The sequence below is a fragment of the Aulonocara stuartgranti genome, assembly GCF_965226115.1.
Source record: "Aulonocara stuartgranti genome assembly, chromosome: 14".
NCBI classification, from domain to species: Eukaryota; Metazoa; Chordata; class Actinopteri; order Cichliformes; family Cichlidae; genus Aulonocara; species Aulonocara stuartgranti.
This window is the reverse complement of record NC_138950.1, coordinates 4717787-4743324: the sequence shown is the minus strand read 5'-3', so window position 1 is coordinate 4743324 and position 25538 is coordinate 4717787. Positions and strand designations below refer to the sequence as shown.

Sequence of the window (25538 nt, the reverse complement as noted above, 5' to 3'; positions counted from 1 at the left end):
TAACCTAGTTTTTAAATAAGTTATAGCAGTTTGATTACTAGGTTTAAGAGTGTGATCATAAGAAAAAAATATCCAATGCTGGTTAATATCTCTCAATTTCTTTACAGTAAAGAAAGTGGCTGGTTGAACTTTAGAAACTTTTGGTAATATCTTTAAAATGAAAGCGGCACAAACGACAATTTTAGCAGCACAAACCAGCACAAACGTAGCACAAACGTTTGACACCAGTTTTGTTCGATTCCATTACTGTGGGGGGGCTGGTTGACCTCTGATGACCTCTAGAAATTTTTATCAATATCTTTAAAATGAAAGCGGCACAAACGACAATTTTAACAGCACAAACGTAGCACAAACGTTTAATTTAAAAATTAAATCCTTAAATATATTAAATATTAAAACTAGTGCTGTCAGTGTTAATCTTGTTAAAATGACGCTGCAAATCTCCGTTAGTGAATTAACGCAGATTGTGTGGTTGTTTGCTGACAACAGAAAAAAGTTGCATCTAAGAACGCGTTTTTTTCTTACTGATGCTCATTAGTGAAACACAAAGACATTAGACTAGTGATGGTGAATTTGATTCCTTTTACTGAATCGAGTTTTAATGAGTCACTCACCAAAGTGAATCGGGTTTTTGAGTCATTTGATTCACTGAGTCAGTTGACCAGAGTGTGCAAAAAATGTACATTTTCACTCAAACTTAATTTGTTTCTCTTTTCATGTAAATCCCACTGCTGAGATGAATGATTAAAAAAAAACCCCAACTATTTTATAGAGCAAAAAAAGAGCAAAAATATTTCTAAAATTAAGCAATTTCCTATCAAAATTGCTTAATAAACATTTATTTTGTTTATCTTTATTTTATTAGTATTTTCCTTAAATGTGTCATATATATTTTCTCATCTAAATGTCCACTGAAATGTGAGCCAGGGGGCGGTAATGCGCCTTAACATTGGTTGCCAACCAAAAAGAAGAAGCTGTGAGCCAGGAGGGAGGGGGTGAGCGAGTCCTGAGCAGTGTTGCCAACTTAGTGACTTTGTCACTATATTTAGCGAGTTTTCAGACCCCTTAGAGACTTTTTAGTCTCTAAAAAAAGACGTGAAAGCGCATATCACTTTTACTCTCAACAAGCAGCGGGTGCTGTAACGCAGTCAGTTCTTCTTTTACTCTTATGCTGTTTTGTGGATCACAAGGTTTAAAACGACTTATAAACACACACACAAAATAACTCCAGAGTGTCTATTTCGGGTCACTTTTGCCGGTCCAAGGAAGGAGCAGGGTTGGAATTGTGACATTAAAAAAATCAATAATTGCTAAAAGAAATTTAATTTGTAGTTCTACATAAACTCTAAATGCATTTAGGACGTTTTTTACTGACTTTATGTCTCTTCCACGATGTTATTTCTCTCTCCAACAAATTAGGTTACAATTAGATTAGCATGACCAATTATGCAAATTAGGCGATGACGTCATTTAGCGACTTCTAGCGACTTTTAGGACAACCAATAGCGATTTTCCTTACTGAGGAGTTGGCAACACTGGTCTTGAGTGATTCACTTATGCTTATGATTCAGCACAGCTAGGGAGGGGGTGAGTAGCTCAAATGTGCTGTTAGCATGTTAGCAGAGCGATGCTACTGTGAACCGAGGAGCTATTCTTGATGTGAGCTTCTACTCAGGGTTTTTTCTTCCAGTTCAGAGCAGAAATGTTTTTGTTAAGATACTGGATGTTGTCTTTTTCTCCACAATTTTAATTATAAGCTAGATACATTGCTGCTAACAGCAACAGGGATGAGTCAGTGAGTCAGTTGGACTTGTGAATCATGATTCATGAGTCAGTAAAGTGATTCTCGAGTATTGAACGATTCGTTCATGATTCGCGCGTCACTACATTAGACAAAAATGAAACTTTAGACCCTCTCTTCCCCCCCAACAGAAGTCAAAAGGATCTTCCAGGAATAGTGACACTATTTTCTGGAGAATTGATTGGTCAGTACGTCGTGATTTCATACCTGCTGATCTCTAATCTGGAACCTAACCGGCACCAGCAGAGTAACAGACACTTAACAGATAAATTGAATCAAGCATAAAAACATTTTAGGCATCAAGACAAGTCATATTATCTGTGAATTTCCCTTTTTTTGATTGGTCAGATGCTGCCAACACCTCCCTTTCCTTGTGAAGGTGCATGAGAAACCCTGGATTAACTTTGCTAACCAGCGGACAGCCCAGTGTGCCCAGCAGAGCTGACATGAGGGCTGTTTCAACTGAATCACACACTCTGCTTGCCAGAGGTGAGTGAGTGGAGTCATGTGGGGTCCCTTTAGGGAAGTCAGGTCCTGGGTTTTAATTGCACCTTAGAACACATATGCATCAACACTACAATGAGCGGGTGGAGGGAGGTTTGGAGTCTTCTCCCACCCCCATTCTCTGCGGCCTGCTGGAGCGGGAGGGCTAGTAGGAGGAGTTGGCCGTCCGACTGCGGTCTGGGGTGTGGGGCCTCCCTGCTCCACCGCAGGGAAAAGGGTAACACCACCTGGGTCTGGGTGCAATTCCCCCCTCCAGGGGCAAGGGTACCTAGACCCGGTTTGTAGAGTACGCTTGGGGAGTGTGATTGTGTGTACAGCGTCTCTTTATGTCTGTCTCCACGTTGGTTGAGTGTGGAGTGAGTGCATATGAGAGCATGAGGGTGGGAATGGATGTTTGTGTCTGTGTGTGCCCGTATGTCTGTGTCTATATGTCAGGTTGGGTATCAGACGCCACCTCTCTGGGGACACCTCAGGCCCTCCAAGGTTTGGAGGCCTATCTCCACCCACCACCACTTCCCCTGCCGGTGGCGGACTCCCTCAGGTGTCGGTGTGTTGGTGGTTCTTTGTGTCTGGGGGTGGGCGTCCGGGTACACACCGGCTCACTCCTTGGCGGCCGCTTGTCGGGGCCTGGGGCCTGGGGCTCGCTCGGGCCCCTTTGGAGGTGGGGTGCCCCCGGCCTCTCGGCCTAGGGCTCGGTCACTCAGGCGCAGCTGGGGGCCGGCGGAGCTCACGGGCGCGTCACTGCAACTCCCCCTGACTTCTGCTCCGCGGCTGCTGGGCGAGCCCTCATCTGGGACTCTCCTCAGCTCTTACTGGGACAGTGGCGCGGCTGCCCCTCTGTTGGTCTTCCATGGTCTCTTGTGTTCTGGGGGCCTCTGGATGTCTGGAGTTTTGATCTCCTCCATACCCGCTTCACACCCTGGAGGACGGGGCTGTGGCCCCCCCACACTCCCTAGCAGATCATTACATGGAGAAACCTTTGGAATGCAAGCATGCTGATCCACACAGGTATGCACACATGGGTATTCACAGACGCGGACTAAAGCTTTCTTGGCTGCTGCCTCAAAGCACACTGTGCGCTGTCTATCTTGCGTGCTGCACAATATCGTTTATTACTTAGTAAATACTGATATCTATGACTAGCTAGTTTATTGTGATGGTGCTTTGTTCTCTCTATTATTATGTTGCTCTTTGTTGTTTGCTGTCTCCTCTGTTTGTTTTTGTTTGTTTGTTTGTTTGTTTTTTTTCTCCATACAGGTGACCCAGGAGTTTTTTTTTTTTTTTTTTGTCTCTCTTCCCCCCCCTTCTCACCGTCTCTTCTCCCCTTTGGTTTTCTTTCTTTCTCTCCCCCTCTCTCTCTCATTCATTCCCCCTGTCCTATTTATTAAAAAAAAAAAAAAAAAAAAAAAAAATGACAAAGGATGAACTGAAGCTCTGCCATCACGTAATGTCGCATACTGCTGTTTCTGATGTCATTTAGAAAAAAAAAAAAAAAAAAAAAAAAAAAAAGGGAAGTCAGGTCCAGCGTACCGCCACTGCAGACTCTGCACATTATCGCTGCTGTAGTCTCAAATTTGTGCTAACAGTGCATTGTGGGTTGTGTTGTATCCGAATCTGCTGGCAGGCATCTTTTTCTCAATCCTGCCAAACTCCGCCCCTTTCATGTAAGCGTGCAGGGAAGACCCTGTGTTAGAGAACTGATAACAAACTCTGTGTGACAGTTTATCCTGATTACAAACGTTAGGGTACGTGAATCCAGATGATGGAAAGATAGCCCGGGTCTGTTGATGAGTCTCCACTTAAACACTGACTTTGTTTGTGTTTCCTGGAGTCCCATCCCATAAATAAAACCAGTACCGCTGCCAAAAAAAGAAGAGTTATTCAAAACACATGGGAAAAGACCCAGGGAAACAGAGTTAACAATTGAAAAGATTTTAAAAATAACGCTAAAACCCCTGAAGAGCATCAGTTTCACACCCGAACCTCAACTCTCGCGGCCTGGTACCAAACGACCGGTGCCGGTCCGTGGCCCGGGGGTTGGGGACCGCTGCTGTGAATAAAAGGAATCTGTTTGAAGGCTGTGCAGAGCAGCGGGACCACACATTGTCACGTAACGTTTTTCATCATATTAATATTTATTTGTAAAATAGTAAATTTTAGTTTTAATGTTCAGTAAATAAAATTACATTATTCAATACTACATGCTACGCAATAATAGTAATAATATTACTTCTAATAGTCGTAATAGCAGTTGTTGTTGTTGTTTTTGTCATCATGCTGTTAAAATTGTGACTTTTTACATTCAGTTTTTGATTAAAACATTTTAATTCATTAAAATAAAATATTAATTTTTTTTTAACTCTACCACCAAAAACCGAATACTAAAAAATAATAATAAATGATGTTAACATGTATTTATTATGTTGCTCTTTGTTTGATTTCTCTTCTGTTTTTTTTCTCCATACAGGTGATCCAGGTGTTTTGTTTGTTTTTCTTTTTGTTCCTTCCCCCCTTTCTCATCATCTCTTCTCCCCTCTGTTTTTCTTTCTCTCCCTCTTTCTTTCATTCTTTCCTTCTCCCTGTCCTTTCCCCCAGTCATGTCTGTCCCGTCTGTAACAATCGATAATAAAATAAAATAAATACACAATTATAATAAAGGTCAATCAAGTGGACCAACATGGCATCTTTCTTGGCCTTCAAACAACAATTCTGATGGCTAAAGATCCAAATGGGACAGGCAAATAAATAAATAAATGATGATAACCATGTGCAGCTTCTCTCGTCTTCCATGTTTCACTGATATGTTTCACTCTAAATCAGACACGTGTTAAAGTGTGTTGGCTGCATATTAAGTTCAAAATGCTGATGAGCTCTGATCCAGCTGACTGATATACTCTGCTCTACATCCTGCACTGAAATATGAGGATTGTGTGTTTATTAAAATTAAAAATCATCATGGAGTCATTGACAGAAGAGCATCAACATTCAGCCTGTTAAATTAGATTTAGATATTTTTATTTCAGAAATGATTCCTAACAAAAATGGAGAATATAAAAACACAATCAAAGCAGTAAAGTCCATATTATGAAGTGTTTGCTGTATCAGACAATCATGTTTCCAGTCTGCTGCATCACAACAATTGAAATGCAAATATAAATGATTCACAACAATGAAAACAATATAGTGCAGATAAACATGGTGCTGTAATGAATCTGCTCTTAAACACAATAACAAAATACATTTTCCAAGAGAGATGATAATGATTCACATCAGAGTGAAGAACGAATACATTTACAACTGGTTTCTAACATTTCTTATAGATCGAACTGATCACTGATAGAAACAGAAGAATATTCAAAATGATACTCTGAGAGATACATGAATGAGATATGGATAAACATCAAATTACATAAAACAAAAAAGCACAAAATCACTATAACTGAAATAAAATATGAGCAGAAATAAACAAGAATTAAGTCGAAAGATAGAAAAAGGCAAAATGTTTAAAATATATAATCACATAAGAGACTGAACCGTCCAGTCAGGTCACAGATTCATATCTACAATAATATTTTTGTTTTGATTTCTTCACTTCTATGTATTATTATTATTATTATTATTATTATTATTATTATTATTATAAGCATATTAAGTGTGTGTCTGAGCTGAAAGCTGCTCTCCTCTCCTGGTTTTCTGTGTCACACAGACCACAACAACACAAAGCATCACCTGCAGACCGCTGAGCAGTATCCACCTGACTCTGTAGAAGGTCGAGTAAACCCCAAAGGGCTCTCTGTGGATCAGAACAAATTTTTCTGCTGACACACACTCATCCTGTGACTCAGAACCTGTACACACATACTCTCCTGCATCTTCCAGTGAGACATTAGAGATTATCAGGCTGTCACGGGAACAAGTGATTCTTTTGTCACTGCAGATCTCCTCACCGTACACAATTTTGCCTTCTGTTTGGATCGACTTCATGAGCCAAAAGCCCGAAGTACTTTTTTCCCAATCATCAGAGCATCTCATAGTGACTTCATCTCCCTCTGAGAAAACCTTTACTGCAGGTGGACCAAATTTAGGGCACACCAAAAGCCAGTACCCCTGTTTTACTGTTTCACCTTCACAGCTGTAGATACCTGAATCATTTAACATTAGTGATGGAAGTACCAGCGAGAAGTTTCGACCAATTTCTTGATCAGCATCGTAGGAAATTGCTACCTTCATCCAAACTGGGGGCTGGTCATGAATGGGGTCCATGAAGGGACACTCCAGCACAGCTGTGTCTCCCTCTGAAGCATAACATAGCTTTGTTTGTTTGGCCAAACTTACAGAGTAAGTGCTCACACACTGCTGTTGGTTCATCACCAGGCAGATGTAAGACGTTGGTTGTGGGTTGACATGAAGAAGTGATGCGTTTGTCACCTGCAGGAAACTTTCTTGGACTTTATTCACCTTCCAAATTGTTCTGTCTTCGAAACTACTCAGCCCGGCTTGTTGTTGCCACTCCCCATAATGTCTGATCCAACGCACCGTCAGATTCTCACCTGCTCCTTTACATTGTACGTCTACAGTGTCTTTACGACTTTCGATATATTCTTCCCCCCTTACTGTCTTACACACAGTCAGGCTGATGTTTCTCTCATATGTCACGCTGCCCTGAGTCCAGCACACATCTTGGTACAGTCCAGAGTCTGAGTGGGTCAGGTTGTTGAGAGTAAATGAAGAACCATGAAATGTCTCAGGAAATGAGAGTCGTCCTGTCAGGTCTTCATGTACTGTGAAGTTTCTGTTCCAGGGGTCAGAGATGTTCCACAGGACCAGAGTATCTTCACCAACACGTCTGGAGGTGATGCAGGAGCTGTTTTGATCTGGGAGCTTGAACTGTAAAGAGCCTCCTTCTTCACTTATGGCGATAAATTCTTCTGCATGAATGATGCTGATGAGAGTGAACAGCAGGGAGAAGCAGAGCTGTGCGACTGCAGCCATCCTGCTCAGAGGTCTCCTGGTGAGTGTCGTACAAGCACTGACACTGCTCGCTTCATGAGCTTCCTGTTTGTGGTTGGAGGAGGAACGCCACTTCTTTATCACATCATCAAGGAACACTTTGAAGCATTTGGCTCAATATCACGCCGTATATCTGCTTTCACTCTTCACAGGCCAAAGTGTGGACACGTTTTCTTTATACTTCGTTGCATGGGTCCAGGTGTCACGGTCCTGGGTTTCCTGACCCAGCGTTTTTAGTTCTTTGTGATGTTTGTATTATTGTACTTGTTTGAGTTATTCTATGGTTTCTAGTTTTGATCCCTTGCCCTTCATGTTGCTCTGTGTCCCCTCTGTTCTGTGTAAGTCTGTGTCTGCATGTTTGAGTTCCCCTCTGTGTTTCTCGGTTCTTAGTGTCCTCTACCTTATGGTTTATGGCTCTGTGTTTCTTAGTTGCTGTCTCCACTGTGTCAAGTTCGCGTCTCTGTGTGATCCTTCCTGTTTTACTTTGAAGGTCTGTGTCTTATGTGAATGTGTCCTGCTTTGCTTGTCTCGTCAGTCCTGATTTCTCCCAGCTGTGCCCTCCTTCTGTGTCTCATTCCCCTCGTTACTCCCCAGTGTATTTAAACCCTGTGTTTCTCTGAGTCAGTGTTGTGTCGTCCCTCATGCTGTGTGCATCTCCCTGTGTCTCCTGTGGGTTTAGTTTGTGAGTTTCCAGTTAGTTTGCTTCGTATGACTTTCTCCTGCCAGCGAATAAAGTTGAGTTCTTTGTGTTTAAACCTCGTGCCTGCATTTTGGGTCCAACTCCTGCCCGCCGCACAGCGATTCATGACAGTATGACGCGATCAGACATGCACCCAGCAGCACTCAACCCACCAGAAGAACTGCTTCTGGACATAATTTACTCCGTGGAAAGACTCCTGCATCTCTGGCTTGAACATGAGGGGAGGGAATTTCGCCGTGCTGTGGAAACCAGACTACAGCGTTTAATCTTTGGTCTTCCTTGGCTACTCAGTGCGCTCCACCCACTCGAACAGGATTTAATCCGAAATGAGCTCCACCTTCATCCCCCAGCTGCTACTGCCCACCTGCCTGCCTGAAGGGCTGGACGTGGAGCTGCTCGGCCTGTCGGAGCCATCATCAAAAAAGAAGCGGCGATCACGCCGCCGGCGTCCATCACCACAGCCGGACCCTGAGTCCTCTGAGTTACCAGCTGTGGTAAAAGAAAGAGACAATATTCAAGAGTTTCCTGGATTTGGGACTGTTTATTCCGGAGCCGTTTGTTTTCACTCAGCTGCCCAGCCAGAAGCTCTCTTTGCTGCCCAGCTACAAGCTGCATCTCCTGTGTCCCTGCTAGCACCGTCATTAACTCCACCACAAGCTCCATTTTCACCTCTACCATCGCTTCAGTCATCAGTTCGGTCTGCCACTCAGTCGCCCTTAGCTCCATCATCCACACTACCACCTGTTTCCCTTCCACCACAACCATCACTACACCCAGCCATTCAGGCTGCTACTCAGTCAGTCATTCAACCCATAGCCCTGCCATTAATACACTCTATAGCTGAGCCATTAGCCGCCCGACCCGCAACCAATTCAGCCACTCCTCCACCCGTTACACCTCCACTACAACCGTCACTGCAGTCTCCAGCTCAGTCCCCTGCAGCTCAGCTTTCCCCAGTGCAGCCTCCCTTAGCACAGTCATCCACTCAATCACCAGCTCCACTTTCCCCCCAACTATCACTACTACCTCTAGTTCAGTCTCCTGTGCACTCACCTCTGGCTCAGTCTCCTGTGAAGTCATCAACTCCACCGCCTACTCCACTCTCACCACCACCGTTATAACAGACATCAGTTCAGTCTCCCGTGCAGTTATCTACTTCACCACCATTAGTAGCTCAGCTCCCCATGTCTCCAGTAGCTCAGCTCCCACTCTCACCCGTGTCTCCAGTAGCTCAGCTCGCACCTGAGCCATTGGCCCAGTTCCCCGTAGCAGTGCAGTTTTCTAGCCAGCTTAACATTGAGCCAGGGGTCCCAATCCTCTCTGGCTCTTTATCAGCTCCTGCTGGAAGCTCTAATGAGCTCATCCAGGACTCCGCGGCTCCCGCGCCGCCATCTACCTTGTCCGCTGGGGGTTCCAGTGAGCCCGGCCAGCACCTCCTCGTCTCCGCTGGAGGGTCCGAGGGGCCCGTTCAGCCACCCATCTCCGCTGGAGGGTCCGAGGGGCCCGTTCAGCTGCCTGCTGCTCCACCAGCGTCACCCATGCCGTCGCCTGGTCCAGCTTCGCCCACGCCGTCGCCTGGTCCAGCCTCCGCTTCAGCCTCCGCTTCAGCCTCATCTGGTCCAGCTTCAGCATCCTCAGCGTCGTCTGGTTCGGCCTCATCCGAGTCTTCACCCCTGTCTGGTCCTGCCTCGCCTGGTCCTGTGCCCTCCAAGCCTCGGCCGGTACGCCTGACACTTGGGAGCCGCCGCTGCCTTCCGCGCGGCCGGCCCCCTGAACTGCTCCGTCGTCTCCTTCGCTGCTGCCTTCCGCGCGGCCGGCCCCCGGATTGCCATCGCCTGAGTCGCCGCCGTTGCCTTTTATACAAAATAAAGTTAATACATTTCAATATTGCTTCTGTTCTGATTCAGTTACATGTCGAAAGGGAGAGAGAAGTGTCATGGTTCTGGGTCAGTTTGACCCAGTATTTTGAGTTGTCATCTTTTTGCAGGTTTAGTTTAGTTCCATGTGTCATTTTCTGTCTGTCTCTCTATGTCGAGTCTGCATCTTAGTGTGATGGTTTCTTGTTCCTGTTTTATTGTGAAGGTCTGCGTCTCATGTGAGTGTTCAGTTTTACCTCTGTCTCGTCTTGTTGATTATTCCCAGCTGTGTCCACCACCTGTGTGTAATTCCCCTGTGTTTCTCTGTGTATTTAAGTCGTGTCCTCTGTCATTGTAGTTGCTGGTCCGTCTGCGTATTCACCATGTTTCATCTGTGTGTTCCCTGCTATCTACCATCGTCTGCCTCTGCTCGCCCTCCTTCATGTTCGTGTTCTGGTTTCTGCGCTGTAGTTCAGTTGTTTTCCAGTATAGTTTAGTTTGTCTTCGTTTGCCATTTATTCAATAAACCACCTTCACAACTGCCTGCGCTTGGATCCTCCTTGATTTCTTCCACACGGCTCTTCTCACTCACCGTGACATGAAGAAGTACACACTTATTTAATCGCACCCCTTTGCCATAAGTTATCCATCAATATTTAGTCAGCTTCCTTACTGATATAATCTGTAATAAAAATAGTGAACAGATTTCTGATATAATACATACTATAATATCACATCAGGAAATTTTCTAAATAGCGACATTCACTTAATTTCATCAGATGCCCGAACCACCTCAGCTGGCTCCTTTCGATTAAAGGGTTAGGGTATCAACACCATTTAGTTTAATCTTAGCATTGTATTTAAAGTACTATTTCCAAATAACACAATTTTAGTTTTATTCAAATTTAATGATAATTTGTTTTTATCAAGCCAGAACTTCACTTTACTTATTTCATTAGTCATATCATCCAATAAATTCTGCAGATCATGCAGAAGATGTTTGTATCGTCAGCAAAGAGAACCATTTTTAATACTTTGGACACTTTTGGTTGTTAAACAGTTTTTCAAGAATTTCTGAGAATTGAGGTAGTAAAGAGACCGGCCTGTAGTTTATGAAATGGTGTTTGTTGCCAGATTTGTATAGAGGTATAACTTTTGCTATTTTCATTCTGTCTTGAAATCGACCAGTTTGAAATGATAAATTACAGATGTACGTAAACGGTTTTATAATAGCCTTACTATATCTTTTAACCACTATCATATCAATATCAATTGGGTTCCGGCTTGAGTGAACGCTGGTGCGCCTGGCTGAGCTACTCACCGGTACATTTTTGATTATTTAGATTATTTGGATTCAGATTTGAATGAACAGGGACATTCACACTCAGGACCAGATCGATCTCTGCCAGGGATTGATTTGCAACGCTTGTCCTCAACATCTGCTGTTTCAGCTGAATGTGCTCTTATGTCTTCTTCTCAGTGAGCTGCACTAGCTTAACTGTTTGAGCTATTTTAGTCTACCTGTTCGTCGCTCCGGCTGGCTCGGCTCTTTTTCCTCCACATAATCGAAGATGTGGCCCAAGATGTTCCTGAGCTGGTCGGCACTATTATGGATTCTCCTGACACTCGTCTACCATCCTATGGCTGGACTGCTCCGCTATACAGCCGCTGAGCTCCTGCGCCTTCGTGGGCAGCTGTTGCTCCCGTCGCCGGCGGAGCTCCACTACCACCCAGACATCACTTTCCAGCCTCGCCGGAGATACATCCATCGCGGGTCCCGCAGGATTTTCCATAACTCCAATGGAACTAAATCGTTTTGGTCTGTTACTTGCCGCCCTCGCGGGAACCCTGATCGGGTTGTCAACCACCGATCTCTAGCCCACCTGCCCAGGGCGCCGACTGCGATTAGCAAAAAAGAAAATACTCCACTCAGTTTCGATCTTCTAAACATTCGCTCAATGACAAATAAAGGGACCTCTCATCCAAGAGCTCCTATCTGACCGTAAATTTGACTTTTTCTGCTAAACTGAAACCTGGCAACAACCTGATGACTTTTCTCAGCTAAATGAATCTACTCCTCTGGGGTTTGTTTACCTTTCTAAACCTCGCTGCATAGGTCGTGGGGGTGGTCTCGCGATCTTCTTTCGCCAGCACTTGAAAGTCCTGCCAGTTAATGTTGATACCTTTAGTTCCCTTGAGTGCCTTGCATGTGAGCTGACTGGACCCATTCCCACCATCATAGCTACTGTATACTGCCCCCCCCCAAACCTAACCCTGTCTTCCTCAGTGACTTTGCTAATCTACTAACCCATCTTTCATCTCTCTCCCCAGATGTGTCCTTGATTCTCTGGCTCCTGTAAAAACCCACTCTGTTTCCTTTGCTCGCTCTGCTGCCTATGTGACGCCCACAAGTGTATGGTCACAATTGTAATTTTGTTGTGAATTGTTTTTGATGTAAAAGACCTGATTTTATGGTGGTATTGCACTTTTCGTTTAGCGTTATGGACAATGTAATTGCGTGGCATTGCCACAAGGGGGAGATAGTGGTGAGTGCGATAGGCCGTTGCAACGCGTCTCTGCCTCAGACGAGGAAGAGCCTGCAGACCGAACGCAACTGATGTCTCCTGTCTCTGCTTTTCTGTTAAAAAAACAGGTTAGTGGTTCAAGTTTGCTCACTGCAATGTACATATAAAGGCAAGAAACCTTTTTCTGTCTTTGTTTAAAGACCACGAATGTTGTGAGAGAGTGTGTTTTCACTGACTGAGAGAAAGCTAACTATACCGCCATTTGTAATGGAAGCCGCCATTTCACTCGTAGTCTAAATAGGCAGCTGGTCTTATTACCTGTTCTATTTTGTGACAAATGCAGCTCTTAAGACACTTCTTTTATCCTGACATTATTGGAAGTTACAGTTGAATAGGACCTACCCAGTTCTTATGTGTCAAATGTAAATAGTCTGATGTATACTGTTTGTGGATGATTGTGAACTGTTTGTGAGCAATGGAAGAATATTTTTGTTTATTGGTTACAAATGTAATATATTGTTTGGATCTGTTAAAGTATAAGAAAAGTATAAAGGCGACATAAGCGGGTTAATTGCAGTGTTAGTGGTGCTGCACAGAAATGTTTTTGATGCTGAACAGCAGCAGAATTGGTTACAGATTTATTGTAAATAAGGACGTTCATATACGATGATTATTTTGTAAGTTTATTCTTGTGAGAGTGCAAGGTAACAAAAAGGGTTTGAGCTATGGACCTAATTGAATGTTTGTGTTGTTAAAAGAGAAATGTGTGTGTAAATGAAAAGAAAAGGACATTGTTAAACTCTGTTAATAAATCAGACGAGGAAGAGCCTGCAGACCGAACCCAACTGATGTCTCCTGTCTCTGCTTTTCTGTTAAAAAAACAGTTTAAAAACAGACCCCATCGAAGGCCTGTAACACCTAGTTTACCTCTGACCTCCGAGTTTTGAAGGCCAAAGCTCGGCAGCTAGAGCGTAGTTATAAGAAATCTGCTTTAACTGTTGACGCAGAAATCTATAAATACCATGTACTTAAAAGACTCCATCAGCAAGGCCAAACAAAGTTTCTACTCTGGTATTATCAGGTCTTATTAGGGTAATGCAAGGACTCTGTTTTCAGTTCCCAACAAACTAATTCAACCCCCCAACGCTTTACCACCACACTTCTATTCCTCTGAAACCTGCAACTCCTTGATGCTGTTCTGGACTACGAAAATGAATAACATCCACCAGCAACTCAGATCAAATGTTGTGTCTACGCCCTCTCCAGAACCTTTTCTCCTTTTTGAGCCGTTTTCCACTTTTCATCTTCCCGATTTATCCGATATTTCCGAGTTCATATGTAAATCAAAACCTGCCACATGTCATCTTGACCCCATGCCCACAGGGCTTGTGAAATCCTGCCTCTGTTCCTTACTCCCACTCATCTCTGCTATCATTCACTCTTCACTCACCACCGGCATCGTTCACTCAAGATTGCTTCAGCCACTCCAGTACTGAAAAAACCCTCCTTAGATCCTAGCAACTTTAACAACCTCTGTTCGGTTTCTAATCTACCTTTCATCTCTAAAATACTTGAAAAAGTGGTTGCAGCTCAACTTTATTTACACCTGGTTAACAATAAGACCTATGAGAGATTTCAATCTGGTTTTTGCTCATGTCATCACCAATGGTGATGAGACGGCTTACAGGGAGGAGGTCAGCGCCCTGACCCACTGGTGTCAAGACAACCATCTCACCCTCAACGTTGCAAAGACAAAGGAGTTGATAGTGGACTTCCGGAGGTGCAGAGAAGTACACACCCCCATCACCATCAACGGCGCTGCTGTGGAGAGAGTGAGCAGCTTCCGTTTCCTTGGAGTACATCTGGCTGAGGATCTTACGTGGTCAGTACACACAAACAAAACAGTGAAGAAGGCCCAGCAGCGCCTCTTCTTTCTCAGGAGACTGAAAAGATTCGGCATGAGCCCCCGCATCCTCAGGACCTTCTATCACTGTGCCATTGAGAGCATCCTCACTGGATGCATCACCACCTGGTATGGCAACAGCACCGCCTACAACTGCGAAGCTCTCCAGCGAGTAGTGCGGTGCTCTGAACGGATAATTGGAGGTGAGCTTCCCTCCCTCCAAGACATCTACAGGAAGCGGTGCCTGAGGAAAGCGGGGAGGATCATCAAGGACTCCAGTCACCCCAGCCATAAACTGTTCAGACTGCTTCCATCAGGAAGGAGGTTCTGCAGCATCCGGTCCCGTACCTGCAGACTGAGAGACAGCTTTTTCCATCAGGCCATCAGACTGCTGAACACGTCATAGACACCTCAGCTTCACTACGGGAACTGCAACACTATGCACTCCACACACTGTACATAAATGCCACTTGTTTTGCACATATCCAACTCTGTATATTTTTATATATTTTATTTATTATTATTATTTTATTTTTTTTACTATTTAATTTGTAAAACTGTGTATACACACACACACACACACACACACACACACAGACACACACGTAGGATAATATTTAGTATACACATCCAGAAATGCATACACTATTATATATTGTACATATATTTATTAGTTTCAGATGTAGCCATTCTTGTATTTTGCTCGTTTATGTTGTTGTGTTTGTCTGTTGCTTGTGGGGCTCGCACACAAGAATTTCACTCGCTTGTGCTGTGCCAGTGTGCCTGCACATGCGATGTGACAATAAAAGTGATTTGATTTGATGTCACAGTACAGAAACTGCTTTACTTAAAGTCACTAATGATCTTTTAGTCAGAGCTGACTCTGGTGTTCTCAACATTCTCATCCTTTTGGATCTGAGCTCAGCCTTCGACACCATCTCTCACTCTGTACTTCTAAGCAGACTTTCCTCTCTCGGCATCTCTGACACACCCCTCGCCTGGTTTCAATCATATCTCCTTGACCGCTCCCAGTTTATTCAACTAAGATCATTCCGCTCTCGTCTATTCCCCGTCACCTCTGGTGTACCCCAAGGCTCAGTTTTTGGCCCTCTTCTCTTCATAATATACATCCTCCCTCTAGGTACCATTTCCCGCAAATTTGATCTTCAGTTTCACTGTTTTGCTGATAACACCCAGTTATATCTCTCTTGCAGACCTGATTCCTCCGTCCCACCTTCCTCACTTTCAGAATGTCTATCCGAGTTAAAATCCTGGTTTATCTCTAATTTTTTCAAGCTCAACGAGGATAAAAGTGAAATTCTTCTTATTGGTACCAAATCCAACCTTTTGAAGGTGAACCATTTCTCTCTCACTATCGATAACTCCACAGTTTTCCCTTCTCCTCAGGTTAAGAGCCTTGGTGTCATCCTAGACAGTTCACTATCCTATAAATCTCACATCAATAATCTCACCCATTCTGCCTACTTCCATCTACGTAACATTAACAGATTACGTTCTTCTCTTTCCACCCAGTCTACGTCCATTCTTGCCCACAGTCTTGTTACCTCCCGTATTGACTACTGCAATTCTCTTTTGCATGGTCTCCCCCAAAAATCCCTCCATAAGCTTCAACTGGTTCCGAACTCTTCTGCCCGCATTATCACTAGAACCCCCTCCTACCAGCACATCACCCCTGTTCTTCAGGAACTTCACTGACTCCCTGTGAAATTCCAGATAATATTCAAACTTCTTCTGCTCATCTTCAAGGCCATTCATAACCTCGCTCCTCCTTACCTTTCTGACCTGTTAAGCAGTACCTGTTCTGCCCGTTTACTTCGATCTTCTTCTATCCAGCTTGCTGTACCTTCTTTCTGCCTCACCACCATGGGAAGCAGAGCTTTCAGCTGCTCTGCTCCCAGACTGTGGAGCTCTCTACCCCCATATATAAGAAACATTGGTTCTCTCCTCCAGTGTAAATCCCAACTCAAAACCCATCTGTTCAAATCTGCATATTCACTGTGAATCCACTGTTAGTTAATTTAATCTTGTGCTTTTTGTTTTATTGTTCTTATTTTGACATTGTTTTATTATGTTTTGATCCTATTGTAAAGTGTCCTTGGGTGACTTGAAAGGCGCTCATAAATAAAATGTATTATTATCATTATTGTTAATATCAGTACAATCCAAAGATTGCCACAACATCCATATTATATTCTTCACGGTCATTACAAATTAAATACTTGGGATGGTTCTCTTGTCCAGCTCCACGTTTTATAACACTGTTCAGTATTTCCCATAAACTTTTAATATTATTTCTATTTATATCTAATTGCTTCTTATAGTATTCCTTTTTACTATATTTAAGTATATTAATTAACTTATTTTTTATATCTTTTGTATCTGATTTCAGCATCTTCAGTTCTCTTTCTTAAGACATTTTTCTTTATAGATGCATTTTGCAGACCTTTTCTTATCCATGGACAGCCCATATATTTATGTTTCCTACTATATTGCTTTATTGGACAGTTGGTATTATACAATAATGTAAACATTCTAAGGAATTCATTATACGCACTATGAACGTCTTGTTTCTGATATATTTCACCCTAGTTCTGTTTCATTAAATCTTTTTTTCAATGCATTCACTCTTTCTTCTGTTCTTGCTTGTCTGTACTGTTTTTTACTGTCCACTTTATTGATCTTGTAATTCCTATCATAGATGGTAAAAATTGGAAGATGGTCACTTATGTCTTTAATCAGGAGTCCACTTACAGTCTTATTTTTAATGTCATTTGTAAAAATGTTGTCTATGAGAGTTGCACAATGTGATGTGATCCTGGTAGTCTAGTAATTTTTCTGCATTTTGGATGTGAAGGAACTTTACCTCCACAATTTCAAGGATATTTTTCTGCTGCAACCTGATAGTGGAAATTTCCTCCATTAAGAAGTAAAGAGATCTTTTAATGTCCCCGACTTCCTCAGCTGATGGAGTCTTCTTCAGCCCCATTGTATCTGGTTCCACTGGTAGCAGGTTCAGTCAGCTGTTTCCTCGGTCAGCTGTTAGCTTTCTCAGCTGTTAGCCTGGTAGCTTGTTGGCTAGCCTGCAATTACCTCTTTAACTTTGATAATCCAGTCCAATATCCTGTATCAGAGTCATACAGTTATAACAGTCATGATTGTGTTTTTGAATGGATGTCCAAGGTGTAGTTTATACACTGGAGTAAGTATCTTGTTTGCACTAAAGAGGTTTGATATTAATGTTATAGACGGCTGTAATGCAGGCACCCAAAATGCAGACGGAGACGGGAAACTCAAAAACACTGAAAGGCAAATAATGCAAAACTTTACTGGGACATATATAAACTAAACATACAAAGAGGCACACGGAGGAAACGCACAGCCATGAGGAAGAATGCGACACTATACTTAGAGAGACAGCGGCAAACACAAAGTACAATGACGAGGGAACAGAAGACACATAAGGAACGCAAGACTGACACATGAGTTTGACAGAGAAGTGGAGGAAAGGTAGATTAGAGGGAGCGAGGGAACGAGAGGAGACATGAGAAACATAACAGGCAGGGGGGAAGAGAATGAAACATGAGGAGGGAAGCAAGACACAATAACTCACAACATATATAAACAGACACACAGAGAGACACAGAGGCCAAACACACAAGAGGGAATCTGATAATCAAGACGCTAAACAGGGAATATAAGAAACTCAAAACAGAATAACTAAGACTACAAATGAACCAGAGTATGAACTATGATACAAAGTAACACTAAAACACAAGACATGCAGCACTATTAGTTCTAACAGTCTCAGAGTAGCATTTCTAATTTTGATTGAAACTGTCAAAGAAAACGGCAGCCTCGAGCAAGCCAGGATATTAGTTTATAGACGCTGTTAAAATTATATGTCTAACGTTAAAATGTTGGTGACACAATAATTTCATCCTAATGGTACTGACATATTCATAGGGTTAATTTTTGAGACAAAATAGTTTGCACAAATTGTTTTAAAAATGCACTCAGCCTGCAAACATTACTGATGAGTCAAGATCTGCACAAAGTGACAGAAACACTGAAGTAGCTACACATTTTATTCTTATTGTCATGTATGTCCTATTTATCAGGTGACAGAAGAACCAACACAAAGCTCAGAGAGTAATGGTAATACAAGATCACAGGTGAAATTGGATGATGACTTGGTGGTTCATGTCCGTTACGTTACTCAATGAGAGTAACATATTCTGAATACTTTGGATTACTTAATATATTATCACGCTATTTACAACTACATGAATGTACTATTGCTGTGTGATTTGTTACTATTACTGTAGGTTCTTGCCATACCAATACCAACTAGATTTTTAAATCTTAATAAAAAATGAGTAACAGTAGGTGGACATTAGGTAAAGCTGCACTTTTAGCAGCGATCTCGTATAGAAAACTATTCCGCAGGTATATAAAACAGGTCCGCGGCTCCGAACCGTAGTAAAGGGACCTCTGGCTAATACATCGGGTTCGTGTCGGGCTTGTCGCCCAAAACTAGCTTTACTTTGTTGTCTGGGTCAACTTTGCTAGCGAGGGACAGAGAGAGGCGTTGAAAGGCTGCTCCAACGGAACTTATTGTTTCGGAGGAAAACACAAACACAGTGTACAGTCGACTCTTAATAGCTTACTTACAACTGAGGCTACATTCTTTAGGGCTATGCCTGGAACAGTCTGCCTGTTGCTTTTATATTAAATAATTTTTGAACAATAATTGAAAAAAAGAATTTCTCTACGTCATTATGTGGGCTGCAAGTAGGGTGACATGGGCCGCGCGATTGAGACACCGCCATTAGAGCCTCTTAATGCGTGTTTTTTTGGGGGGTTTCTGTCGGTATGGAATTGCCAAAAACAGAGAGGGCATAGCCGAACATATGAAACAGGAAAAGACCGCCGTGTAATCCCTTTATTTCAAAAAAGTAACTGTATTCTGAATACCACCATTTTAAATGGTAACTGTATACAGTTACTCATATTTTGTATTTTAATACGTAACTTCGGTACATGTATTCCGTTACTCCCCAACACTGAAAATAAATAAAAGAACATTGAAGTTCTTGAGATGTTCAGTGCAATGACACACAAACTAATCCAAAAGTTAACAGCTCACATCATGACTTATGACCTCAAAGTCTGCCTGGATCTAAATGATGGAACCATGCGGACCTCATCAACAGGGCCTGCTGCAGCACACAAACAAATTTATATATATACACACACACACACAAATATATATACATATAAAAATATAAATTTGTTTTATTTTTTTTTAATTACCTCTTCATCTGCTTTCAGCTGCACAAACTCAAGTCTCACATATCAGTGACAAACCACAGTTGTGCTGTTGGAGCATCCACAGCCTCTATGTGAGTGCACTGCAACATCATGACATGAAGAACACTGGACACTTAAACCCACTTTCAGTCTAACTTTAACTTTTTATCGCCAATAGACAAGTTGGCAAAATGTAACACTCAGAACATGGAGTCAAAAAATAATACTAAAATGTTTAATTATTACTACATTACCTTTGACTACAACTCTTGTTTGCGAGCAGCTTATTGATCTTGATAAATATGTGCTGCTTACTTGTGTAAAAACAGTGAAATATAAAAAGTGTTTACTAATTTGTACCAACGTGAGAGAGAAATGGAGCTGAAACCACTGAAACCAGAGTGTTTGCAGACACACAGATAATGAAGACATGCTGCTCGGAAATGCTAGATACAGATAAAAATGGTGTGTGTGTGTGTGTGTGTGTGTGTGTGTGTGTGTGTGTGTGTGTGTGTGTGTGTGTATTGAGCCAAGATTGCCAAACTGCCTAACTGCCTTAGTCTTCCTCCCATTAGGGCCTACATGGATGACATGACCATCATTACAACAACAAAACCATGTACTAGGCCAAGGGCGTAGATTTGGCATGGACAGAGGGGACATGTCCCCACCAATAATTTGATCTCTTCAAGTAAAGAAAAACAAACGCGATAGAAAGAAAAAAACGATCTGTCAACGTCTCATTCAACCAGCGGTGAAGAAAGATTTAAATTACGTTCTCTACCTCATGTGACAAATATGGCCAATGTGATTGGCTGTGCCTTTCAGGGAGCTCTTGTTGGGTCTGTGTTTCCACAAACCCCGCTAATTCTAGAGACTTATTCATCATGAAGAAAACAAGACAGTCGATCGATCCATTACTTGCACAAAGGGAGGCCTCGTCTGTGTCCAGCACGACAAAGAACCCCAAAATGGTGGCCTCCTCTCGCTGCCTTTTATTGACAAACTTCAAACAATAGTTTACAAAGCACCTCCCCTTGCAACCCCCCTTTGGTTACAAAGACAAGGCACTGTATGTAAATGTATACACTGAGTGTGTGTGTGTGTGTGTGTGAGAATGTGTGTGTGTGTGTGTGTGTGTGTGTGTTTGTTGGTTGGTCAAAGGGTCATAAAACCTAAAAGCAGGAACAACATCCTTGGTCATAAAGAGGGTAGTCTTCCCCCACACCCAATGTATGGTTTACCAAAGATAACACAGTGAAACCATACAAAGGGTAGGAAGCTCTACCAAACATCAAACAGATCTTCAAGTTAGGATGTATCTACAATAAAACCTCCCCCAGCACAGAGTGGCTGGAGAGGTGGTCAGGATCAAAGGAATGGCTTTGATCCTACTGCTTAAACTAAGACTATACAAATTTAAGAAACACAATGGCGACATTCAACAATTAGACTTAACACTCTGTTTAGTTTTAGCAGCAGCAAGCCTGCACTGTGAGGACCTGCAAGTAGGAGAGGAGGATGGCAGCAAAAAGGAAGAACCTGGATATAAGAAAGTATTTTTCAAAGAAACCTGTAAGTCACTTAAAGCCAAGTTCACTCATAAAATGTGTCCGTCATAATAACGTTACAGGCTATGCTAGGCTTTGGCCCACATCAGTCTAAAACTGTATGTAACCATGAATAACGTGTTTTGGAAACTAACTGCACAACAGGCAGCACTATTAGTTCTCTCAGTCTCAGAGCAGCATTTCTAATTTTGATTAAAACTGTCAGAGAAAACAGCAGCCTCGAGCAAGCCAGGATAATAATACTAAAATGTTTAATTATTACTACATTACCTTTGACTACAACTCTTGTTTGCGAGCAGCTTATTGATCTTGATAAATATGTGCTGCTTACTTGTGTAAAAACAGTGAAATATAAAAAGTGTTTACTAATTTGTACCAACGTGAGAGAGAAATGGATCTGAAACCACTGAAACCAGAGTGTTTGCAGACACAACACACAGATAATGAAGACATGCTGCTCGGAAATGCTAGATACAGATAAAAATGGAGTGTGTGTGTGTGTGTGTGTGTGTGTGTGTGTGTGTGTGTGTGTGTGTGTGTGTGTATTGAGCCAAGATTGCAAAACTGCCTAACTGCCTCAGTAATTATGGACCTTATAGTCCTTACAAACACTGTTTCACTAACTTCAGTAAACATTTTGCATACATATGTCACACCGTGAACTCAGCGGTGCACGAGCCACTGCAGTGGTTCAGACTGTTATCACACACAAACAATCAATGCAGGAGAAGTACCGCGTGCACGTGGTAGATGCGGTCATTTACACAGTGCTTCATGCAGGTGTGATAACGAGACTGTTTGACTGCTGCAGGAGAAGATTGTTGATTTATGTATCTGTGCATTTTCAGATTTTTGTGTTCCAGCTGTTGTATGTTTGTTTTTTCTTACAGGTGCAGCAGTTGGTGATTGTGCATTTCTATTTGGACTCTATTCTTTTATTACATCTTGCACTACAACCCCCATGCACCAATGCCGTGCACCGGGTGTGGTAGGCCTTTGTGTTGCTCAGTGAACGGAGTTGATTCAGCACAGTCCTCCAAGCTATGTGCAGTAAATGTACTATCGTCAAGTACTGATTATTATCCACTTTTTATACTTTTTCTATTTTTTTGCCTTTTTGTGTCATTTCAGATATTGTGTCAGTCACTGTTCCCTCTGAGCACTTGAGCAATCGTGCACTGCTAACACAGTCTCCGCGCACTGTAAATCAGCGAAATAAAATAACTACATGTATTTACTTTTATTCCAATTCAGGCTTGATTTTTTTTGTGCGCAGAGCAGATTTTCTGTGTGGGGAGACCGTGTCAGCAGTGCGCGACTGCTCACGCGCATAGCTTTATTACTTCTGCTGGATTACTGCAATTCATTATTATTAGGATGTCCTAAAAACTCGGGTTCATTATGACATCTATAAAGAGAAACTTCACAATTATAATTTACAACTGAGGAGTGCAAGGAGGTCCTACTTCTCTGACATCATCACCAAAAACAGCCATAATGCTCGGGTCTTATTTTCTACAGTTGACAGGCTAACAAACCCTCCTGTGTCAGTGGCAGCTGAACTTCATTTGACCATGGCCTGCAATGACTTTGCCAAATTCTTCACAGACAAAATCCAAAAGATTAAACAAGCAATTGGTACATCAACAGCAGATTCAGGATATGTACTGTGTCCACCGAAAAACTGTTTAAACACCATGAAACAGTTTCACCCGATTAACAGCAAAGACCTGGAGGACATCTTAGGTCAACTGAACTCCTCCTCCTGCTGTTTAGATGTCCTGTTTTTCAAAAAGGTCTCAAAGACTTTAGAGTCAGACCTGTTACAGATCTTCAACTTTTCTTTAATGTCATTTGTGTTTCCAGAACCACTAAAAACTGCTGTAATTAAACCTATATGAAAAAAGGACAATCTTGACAAGATACAAATGAAGAACTACAGGCCGATCTCAAATCTCAAATCTCCCTGCTTGTTTGTTTGTTTGTGTGTATTGCTAAATTAAAGTACCTTTTTATAAAAGAGCTTATGAGGTTCTCAGTGGCAGAATATAATCTGCAATAAGACGTTATTTTTTAGCAAAGTCAAAGGAAAATAAGAAGGTACAATCTGCACAGAAATGAACATTTGTGAGATATAGAATGAATTTTGATTTTACAAACTTTTCCCTTCCTATTTTTTTCTGTTTCCATATCAAAGCTGAATGATACAGGGCTGGCGGTCCATAAAGATGACTGAGGCTCAAATTTTGTATCTCTATATGTAATCATGGGAAATGAGGGATTTGTGTCTGGTCAGAACATACCATGAGAGTGAAGCGATGATCATGAGTTGTTTGTTTGGTTTTTTTACTGTTTTTGTTTTTTTTTTCATGTGGATGACTGTCATAATTACAAAACTTTCAATAAAAAAAAAAGAAAAGAAAAAGAAATGTGCAATTCACTTGTATTTTTACTTGTATTTTTATTCCTATTTATTCTATTTATCCCCTTCGTATATTTTATTTATATATGTCTCTGTATTTATGTGTGTGTGTGTGTGTGTGTGTGTGTGTGTGTGTGTGTGTGTGTGTAATATTCTGTAACTCTGTAACTTCTGTCAGTGCTGTGCTTTTGGAAACCGAATTTCCCAGAGGAACCCACCTGAGGGATTAATAAAGTTTTATCTTATCTTATCTAAATGCTTCAGTGTTCCTTGATGATGTAATAAAGATTTGGCGTTCCTCCTCCAACCACAAACAGGAAGCTCATGAAGCGAGCAGTGTCAGTGTTTGTACGACACTCACCAGGAGACCTCTGAGCAGGATGGCTGCATTCGCACAGCTCTGCTTCTCCCTGCTGTTCACTCTCATCAGCAACATTCATGCAGAAGAACTCATGGTCATAATCAAGGAAGGAAGCTCTTTTGAATTCAAGCTCCTAGGTGAGGGTGACTTCTGGATAACCTCCAACATGTTGGTGGTACATTTCTCACTTTGGGAAGAGAGTCCCCACATTACATGAAGATGTGACAGGACGAGTCTTTCATTCAGCATTAAATGGTTCTTCTTCATTTACTCTCCATAAGCTGACCCACTCGGACTCTGGACTGTACCAAGATGTGTGCTGGACTCAGGGCAGCGTGACATATGAGAGAAACATCAGCCTGACTGTGTGCAGGACAGTAAGTAAGGAAACAAGTTATATTAAAACTCTTGAAGCAACAGTGGACGTACGATGTGAGGGAGCAGGTGAGAATCTGACAGTCCAATGGATCAAATATGAAAAGATGCTTGGGGACGATTTATGGACTGGAGGTTTCAGGTCGCTTTACAGCTGTGAAGGTCAAACAATGATACAACGGTACAAACTTTTGGTGTGCCCCAAATTTGGTCCTCCTGCAGTAGAGGTCTTCTCAGAGGGAGATGATGTCACTGTCAGATGTTCAGCAAAAAGTCTATTATTCATGAGGTGGATCATGAAGCCGATACAAACAAAAGGAAAGATTGTGCACTTTGATATTCATTCTGATTGGCTTATTAAACAACTTGGCAGGACAACTCTTTCTAAAGACAGACTGATATTCTCTAATGTCTCACTGAAACATGCAGGAGAGTATTGGTGTGCAAAGATAAATTCAGATGATGAGTGTGTGTCAGGACAAAACATTTGTTCTGATCCACAGAGAGCCCTTTGGGGTTTACTCGACCTTCTACAGAGTCAGGTGGATACTGCTCAGCGGTCTGCAGGTGATGCTTTGTGTTGGTTTGGTCTGTGTGATACAGAAAACCAGGAGAGGAGAGCAGCTTTCAGCTCAGACACACACTTAGTATGCTCATCAGCATTTAGAAGAAGAAGAAGAAATCCTTATCACCATTTATTATTATTATTATTATTATTATTATTATTATTATTATTATACATAAAAGTAACAACATGAAAAAAACTGGACTTCTTTAAGTTGCTTGAAGACGTTTCACCTCTCATCCGAGAAGCTTCTTCAGTTCTAAGGTCAAATGGTGGGGAGTCCCAGATTTAAGCCTAGTGGGAGATGGCTAGTGGACCCCACAGAGGGACAAAAGGACCCCCTGATGATCCTCTAATGGCGTTCTTAAAGTCAGCAAAGAGGCACAGAAAAGAAGACCAGACACCAGCGAGGGAGGATAAGAAGGACAGACGCAACAACATTGTCATCCCCTATGTAGCCGGTGTATCAGAGAAACTCAGGAGAGTTTTCTCCAAGCATGACATCCTGGTTCCCCATCCCATTTCAGACCCAGCAACACGCTCAGACAAAAACTGGTTCACCCGAAAGACAAAACTCCAAAACACAGACTTAACAATGTGGTGTTTGCTGTACA

General features: G+C 42.2%; 1 protein-coding gene and 1 long non-coding RNA gene across 2 annotated transcripts; one reads left to right on the top strand and one right to left on the bottom strand.

Annotated features, from left to right (window-relative positions):
• The first annotated feature begins 1932 nt into the window (after nucleotides 1-1932).
• Nucleotides 1933-5587, top strand: LOC309687783. The gene is made up of 4 exons (XR_014270859.1): nucleotides 1933-1985; nucleotides 2150-2332; nucleotides 3825-3969; nucleotides 4773-5587. It is a non-coding gene; the product is annotated as an uncharacterized lncRNA (long non-coding RNA).
• Nucleotides 5588-5698: 111 nt separating this feature from the next.
• LOC309687775 (uncharacterized protein) lies at nucleotides 5699-24812 on the bottom strand. Its single transcript, XM_082502959.1, has 2 exons — nucleotides 23993-24812; nucleotides 5699-7709 (listed from the first exon to the last, which is right to left on the bottom strand). The coding sequence occupies exon 2, from the start codon at nucleotides 7295-7297 to the stop codon at nucleotides 5954-5956; it is 1344 nt and encodes a 447-aa protein (XP_082359085.1). The 5' UTR covers nucleotides 7298-7709; nucleotides 23993-24812; the 3' UTR covers nucleotides 5699-5953.
• Nucleotides 24813-25538: the final 726 nt, after the last annotated feature.

Excerpts from the sequence above, each read along its gene's own strand:
- LOC309687775 (XM_082502959.1), bottom strand. The coding sequence starts at position 7,297 with ATGGCTGCAGTCGCACAGCTCTGCTTCTCCCTGCTGTTCACTCTCATC.